The sequence below is a fragment of the Prinia subflava genome, chromosome 16, assembly GCF_021018805.1.
Source record: "Prinia subflava isolate CZ2003 ecotype Zambia chromosome 16, Cam_Psub_1.2, whole genome shotgun sequence".
Lineage (NCBI taxonomy): Eukaryota > Metazoa > Chordata > Aves > Passeriformes > Cisticolidae > Prinia > Prinia subflava.
This window is the reverse complement of record NC_086262.1, coordinates 2509734-2516798: the sequence shown is the minus strand read 5'-3', so window position 1 is coordinate 2516798 and position 7065 is coordinate 2509734. Positions and strand designations below refer to the sequence as shown.

Sequence of the window (7065 nt, the reverse complement as noted above, 5' to 3'; positions counted from 1 at the left end):
ATTCCACGGGAGCAATGCCCCTGGGGTTGGACGTTCTTGCTGTGTGTTTCCGACTCTGCTGGCCTGCCTGAAATATGAAGCCAGAAATCTACGTGTGTCATGCAGGTGGCAAATGAGGCCTGAAGAACAGTTCTTCACCAAGGTATATGAGGAGTGTTTGGGAGCTGTAGTTGCTCCATATTTTTTTCAGCATTCAGGAAGAAATGATGTGATGGTTTTGAGTTCCTGAAGAAGATTCCACTGGGTTATTTGTTCTCAGTGAGGTCTGTTTGCACTAATGTCAAAGTACCTCGGGATTTGGCCTGTGTTTTAGAGGGCTGTGGATTCTCCTCCTGGAGAGGATGGGACCTGAAGAGCGTGGTTTCCTTCCAGACCGTGAGGGGCAATAGCCCTCTCTCAGTCTGGCATGGACTTGAAGTGAGCAGGAAGTTTGTTCCATGAGTGGAGAGATGAAAGACGACAGCGGAGAGGAAGGAGAACTGTAAGCAATGGCACGTTCGTGCTTCATGGGGAGTGTGATGTAATCACATGGAAAAAGACAGGGATTACAGAGAGGAAGAAGCAAAGAGAGAAGAAGGAAGTATATGTGCATAAGGACAGTGAAGGGGAGGAGGAAGATGGGAAAAGGAAGGAAGAACAGATGGACAGACGGACGAGATTACTGGCATGTCGCAGATGCTGTTGCTGTACACACAAAGGTAGGAGAGCAAGAAAGGAGGACGTAAAAGGAGTGCGAGAAGAGAAAGACAGAAGATGCTATGAAGGAAGGAAACAAGGAGGTAATTAAGAATGGAAGACGACAAAGAGGAGAAAGAAAACAACAAAGAAAATGAGCGGTACGCAACGAACTTACCTGTAATAGCTGGGTGAAGCTGGTTCTCAAGAGTCTCTGCCTCGATTAGAATATTCCACTGTCTGACACTAATGCCGTAAGTCGAGTTCGTGGATCCGGCTTGTTTTTTCTGCTGTCTGGCTCCGGAGGCTTCTTGGGAGTTAGCAGAAGGGGTAAAGAAGAGGATAGAGGAAAAAAAGAAAAGAAAAAGATCCCAAACAATAGAATGACAGACGATCACGTTTGGAGGACAAAAAACAGAGGAGATGGCCATGACGGGCGGAGGCGCTGGCGCTGTGCGGAGCGTGTGGGGCGGCGGAGCAGCGCACGGTGTCGCTGCAGGCTCAGGAACGGCGTGCGGGCGGCTCCGCCCCGGTGCGGCGGAGAGCCCGGCTGTGAGCGCGGGGGGGCGGCGCGGGCCGGGCAGCAGAGCCGCTGCGTGCGGGCGGCGGCGGGAGCCGTGCGGGGCCCGTGCCGGGGCCGGCACCAACTGCGGCCACAGCGGCCACAGCGGCGGCGGCGGCGGCAGCGATGGGCTCGCGTTGGTGTGCGGCGCTGCTGCGGGTGCTGGTGCTGCAGGCGGCCTGGGCGCTGGCGGGCGGGCAGGTGCGGTACTCGGTGGCGGAGGAAGCCAAGGCCGGCACGGTGGTGGGCCGTCTTTCGCAGGACCTGGGGCTGGAGGCGGGCGAGGCGGAGGCGCGGCGGCTGCGGCTGGTGGCGCAGGGCCGGCGGGCGAGCGTGGAGCTGAGCGGGGCGAGCGGCGCGCTGCTGGTGAGCTCGCGGCTCGACCGGGAGGAGCTGTGCGGCAAGAGCGCGCCGTGCGCGCTGCGCCTGGAGGTGCTGCTGGAGCGGCCGCTGCGCGTCTTCCATGTGGAGCTGGAGGTCACCGACATCAACGACAATGCCCCCATCTTCCCCGCCGCCCGAAAAAACCTCAGCATCGCGGAATCATCGGTGCCGGGGTCTCGTTTCCCTCTGGAGGGCGCGTCGGATGCGGATATCGGAGCGAACGCGCAGCTCTCCTACACACTCAGCCCCAGCGAGCATTTTACACTCGATGTTAAATCGTCTGATGAAAACAGGAAATCTCTCTTTCTGGTGCTCGCAAAGTCGTTAGACCGCGAGACGATTCCCGTTCACCGATTGGTGCTGACGGCGAGTGACGGGGGCCGGCCGTCTCTGACGGGCACCATGGAGCTGGAGATCTCGGTGCTGGATGCGAACGACAACGCGCCCCAGTTCAACCAGTCCGTGTACAAAGTGCAGCTGCCGGAGAACGCTACAGAGGGGACGCTTGTAGTGCATGTGAATGCCACGGATCCGGACGAAGGAAGCAATAAGGAGTTTTCTTACAGCATCTTGAGTTCGATTCCTGCCGGTAACAAAGAGCTCTTTACCATTGACGCCAAGACTGGCGAAATCAGATTGACGGGTACTTTGGACTTCGAAAAAGTTTGTTTACACGAATTGCAAATCGAAGCGACAGATAAAGGAACACCCCCATTGTCGGGTCATTGCAGCGTGGAGCTGGAGGTGCTGGACGTGAACGACAACGCGCCCGAGGTGCGGGTGACGTCGCTGTCGGTGCCGGTGGCGGAGGACGCGGCGGTGGGGACGGTGGTGGCGGTGCTGAGCGTGTCGGACCGGGACTCGGGGGCGAACGGGCGCGTGCGGTGCTGGGTGTGGCCGGCGTCGCCGTTCGGTGTGGAGGCGACGTTCTCGGGCTCGTACTCGCTGGTGCTGCGCGAGGCGCTGGACCGGGAGCGGGTGTCGGAGTACGAGGTGGAGGTGCGTGCGGAGGACGGCGGGGCGCCGGCGCTGCGCGCCAGCCGCGGGCTGCGGGTGCCCGTGTCGGACGTGAACGACAACGCGCCGGCGTTCGCGCAGGCCGTGTACACGGTGCTGGCGCGGGAGAACAACGCGGCGGGCGCCGAGCTGGCGCGGCTGTGGGCGCGGGACCCGGACGAGGCGGGCAACGGGCGCGTCAGCTACTCGCTGTGGGAGGGCGGCGCGGGCGCGCTGTCGCCGTCGTCGTGGTCGGGGGCGGCGGGCGGCGGGTGGCGGCCGGCGTCGAGCTACGTGTCGGTGGACGCGGAGAGCGGGCGCGTGTGGGCGCTGCAGCCCTTGGACTACGAGGAGCTGCAGGTGCTGCAGTTCGAGGTGCGCGCGGTGGACGCGGGCGAGCCGCCGCTGAGCGGCAACGCCACGGTGCAGCTGTTCGTGCTGGACGAGAACGACAACGCGCCGGCGCTGCTGCCGCCGCCCGCGGGCTCGGCGGCCGAGGCGGGCGGCGCGGCGGCCGAGGCGGCGGCGGCGGGCTGGGGCTCGGGCACGCTGTGGGCGTGGGCGGCGTGGGGGGCGCCGGCGGGCCAGGTGGTGGCCAAGATCCGCGCCGTGGACGCCGACTCGGGCTACAACGCGTGGCTGCGCTACGAGCTGCGGGAGGCGCGGCCCAAGGGCCCGTTCCGCGTGGGGCTCTACAGCGGCGAGGTGAGCACGGCGCGGCCGCTGGACGAGGCGGACGGCGCTCGCCACACGCTGCTCATCGTGGTGCGCGACCACGGCGAGCCGGCGCGCTCGGCCACGGCCACGCTCAGCGTGTCGCTGCTGGAGGCGGCCGAGGCGGCGCTGGCCGTGGCCGCGGGTTCGTCGTCGTCGTCGTCGTCGTCGGCGTGGCGGGCGGCGCCGGGCGCCGAGACGGGGCCCAGCGGAGCGAGTGCGGCCACCAACGTGTGGCTGGTGGTGGCCATCTGCGCCGTGTCGAGCCTGTTCCTGCTGGCCGTGGTGCTGTACGCGGCGGCGCGCTGGGCGCCGCGGGCGGCCGTGCTGTCGGCGCCCGGGCCCACCACGCTGGTGTGCGCCAGCGAAGTGGGCAGCTGGTCGTACTCGCAGCGCCACAGCCGCAGCCTGTGCGTGGCGGACGGCGCGGCCAAGAGCGACCTCATGGTTTTCAGCCCCAACTTCCCTCCGCCGCCGCCCGGCGCCGCGCCCAAGGACCCGCAGCCGGAGCCCTCCGCTCTCCTCCACACGGTCAGTGCCAAGCCCTTGTTCGCTCTGCTCTCTGTCTCCCGTCCCCTTTGCAGTTCCTGTTTGGAGCCGGGCTCCGCCCTCGCAGCGCGGGGGCGGTCCGTGTTTAATAGTCCTTTACCCTTTGACTGCTGGTTGCGTTATCCCTCGTCTTCATGCGCTGTAATGTGTTACCTCGCAGCGGGTTTTTAAAGAAGACTGTGGTCTTCTCTCTTCCTGTTACCCTGTTAAGGAAGGAAGCTCTTCAAAATACCTAAATCTTGGTGCTCTCTATGCAAAGTTGAATGAAATACTTTTTTTCTTTCGGCCTCTCGTCAATCTTGCCTTTTTGATGGCACTGAGAATGTTGTTCATATATATATCAATTTCTTCTATCTTCTGTAATTTCAGAACCTTACGTGGCTCTCTCAGGATTAGTTGACGTCTGTCTTAAAGCCTCACCTTTTCCTTGTCCGCTCAGTGTTTAGTCCCCTGCATTGCAAATATTTTGCCAGTTTCCTACCTAGGTCTTCAGAGTCATCAAGCCTTTCTGCAGTTCTTTTCAGCAGACCTGTGTTTGAAGTCTACTCCATAGGGTGATATCTCCTGTAATCTTTGATACATCGCTGTTCGTGACTTTCTGAGATCCCCTCATGAGTTATTAAATGGAACAATTCCTTATCAAGATCTCTGCCCAGCTAGAGTGTTTACCTTATCTTGCATGTTTATCAGGTGTTGTTTTCTTCCATCTGTCGAGTTAATCTCAACTCTGAGTGCCTCTTTCAGTCTTTCATTTTGAATGGAGTATCTTCACTCGCCCACATTTCCCTGTCTTACTCGTGGGGAAGTTCTAAGGAGTTTGTTGCTTTTGACTGGTGTAAATTGCTGGTTTCCAGACTTTTCTTACTGAGAAGTGTGTCCTCCTTTTGGATTCGCCTCTGAAACAGAAATCTATATAATAAAGTTCTTGCCTCTTCCCTGTGCATGGCATATATTAGTTTGTGAAGTACTACAGAATTACTATGGACATGAAAAAAACAGTTTCCCCTTTCATGTTTTCCCGTTCTAAGTATGGTTGAAATGCACTTTCTAAGGTAAGGTACTTAATTGCAGAAGAACACGAACGGAAGTAGATGTCAAAATGTGCAGCTGTAGTGCTAGACCGAGCAAGACATGTTATAGAGGACTTGTTTTTGGTGGATTCATGTATTTGTAGAAGCATCTCAGTTTGGTTTCCAACTTGGGTTAGTCCCATGTATCCAGCAGTCGTAGGCATTGTATTTCTAGGATATTGTGGGGTTTTAACATTATCTTGTGTTTATTTAATTTTTTTCCCTTCCCTGAGAATACTTTTTAAAATAAACTGGGTTTTTTTTGTTTTGTTTTGTCTCATTTTGTGCTAGCTTTATGATGATCATGTGAATACAAAGAGGGATGATGCTTAAAACTCCCGATTTCCACACAGAGCGATTTAGCTTGACTTTATCAGGAGATGTGTTGGCAATTGTGAGTGAAAGCCATACTGACAAATAATGCTCTTTTATTTCAGAGTCTGTGCCCCTTGCCATCACTGTGGTTCACTGTCTTGTAGTCTCCTAAAGGTCAATTTTGAGAGAAAGCTCTGAGGCTTCAGGTTTCATTTGTTTCTGCCTTCATAGAAACGGATACAGACATGTTGGCAATACAGTGGGGATTTGAGAGGATGGGAAAAAAACCTGTTTACTTTTTCAACCCTGCTTCCCTGAAATTTTGAATAGTGATCCTTGAACACAGGCCTGACAATGGAGACCTAGAAATAAATCAAGAACACAGTTAGAATAGCAACAGGTGTAATTAAAAATACGTATCAAGGGATCTACATGGACTTTTTTAGCGTTTTGTATGTTCTTTTGTTGTTGTTTCACCTCTGGCTGCATGCATCATTGATTCTTCCTGTGGTAGAACCAGCAGCTCACTAACCTGTGAAATTACCTGGTTTTTGTTATTGCCTGGCCTACATGGAAGGGCAGCAGAAAGTGCTGTAGTTGTGTAGGGAAGAGGCTCTGGCGTATTTATGTCAGTAGATGAGGTGGGAGCCTGGGAACATGAGATGAGATGAACTGTGCCTTGCCAGAACAGTGGTGCAACCCTTTTATCTTCAGTTGTGTCATGGTCCTGCAGTAGCTCATCCCCATCAGTAACGGGCACTTTGTTTTGCCATTCTATGAGTTTCTACCTGCCTAAAAATAACCAACACCTTGATCTTCATTGTGCAGCTACAGTTGGGGGATAAAACTTACAGAAGATACTTTACTGACACATAAAGGTGAGAGAGTTCAGGTTCCCTGGGCTATTTTTCCCTTCTGAGAGGATTTCTGTTTTGTTGGTTATGTTTAGAGCATAGAGTTAGGGACTTGCTGATGGAGTTGAAAGTCTTTGGAATTGGTATGTGCTGATGCTTTACTCGGTTGGAAGTATACTTTAGAAGGGAAAACAATTCTGCTATGGACAGACAAAGGTACTCTTTGTAACATGATGAGTTTACTGTATTATTTACTGTATAAAAATCCAAGGAGACTGTGTGGAATTGCTCAGCTACATTCCTGTCCCAAAGCCGTGAAAAGGTAAGCAATTTCTGTTTCTAGCATTCCTGGACTAAACCAAATACGTTACATGTGAATCTACGCCTTCGGAAAACCTCAGTGCTTTCCATAGATGGAAGATCGAGGATACAGCCTTCTTCTGCAAACAGCTGAAATATCTTCCAGAAGAAAACATAAATGAGAAAATGGAGTTATGCCTCCTCAGGCATAAAAGAAGATGAAGTCAGGAGATCAGAACTGGGGTAGGCTTTATGCAGTGAAGATATTCCTACGTATGATTCCTGGGTTAATATGGCCGTTCACTTATATGTACATTTTGGCAAGCATACTTCTGAATTAAAGTACCTTAAGGAAGGAGAGGAGGAAGAGGAAGAGAAGAGGAGGATACAAAAGAACCAACTACTAGCGCTGAGGAGGAAGGCAGCTTTCGGAAGGGAGGTCGCGGACCGTGTCGGCGGAGCGGGCGGAGCCTCGGCAGGTCCATCCCGCACGGAGCCGCTGCGGCAGAGGGAGGCGGGCGGCTGCTCACGGACGGAGCCGCGGTCGGGCACCAGGTGCCGCTGTTGGCCGCGAAGGCGCCGTGAGCCGCGGAAGGGCGGCAGCTCCTCCCCGAGCCTCAGTCACGGTGCCGTCAGCGGCAGGGAG

The 7065-nt window shown here is 55.3% G+C and overlaps 1 protein-coding gene across 1 annotated transcript; it reads left to right on the top strand.

Annotated features, from left to right (window-relative positions):
* Positions 1-1363: 1363 nt before the first annotated feature.
* Positions 1364-3969, top strand: LOC134559269 (protocadherin alpha-3-like). Its single transcript, XM_063413875.1, has 2 exons — positions 1364-3862; positions 3916-3969. The coding sequence occupies exons 1-2, from the start codon at positions 1364-1366 to the stop codon at positions 3967-3969; spliced, it is 2553 nt and encodes an 850-aa protein (XP_063269945.1).
* The last annotated feature ends 3096 nt before the right edge of the window (positions 3970-7065 follow it).

Excerpts from the sequence above, each read along its gene's own strand:
- LOC134559269 (XM_063413875.1), top strand. The coding sequence starts at position 1,364 with ATGGGCTCGCGTTGGTGTGCGGCGCTGCTGCGGGTGCTGGTGCTGCAG. Across the intron at positions 3,863-3,915 it reads CCTCCGCTCTCCTCCACACG|TTCCTGTTTGGAGCCGGGCT; the intron begins GTCAGTGCCAAG and ends TCCCCTTTGCAG.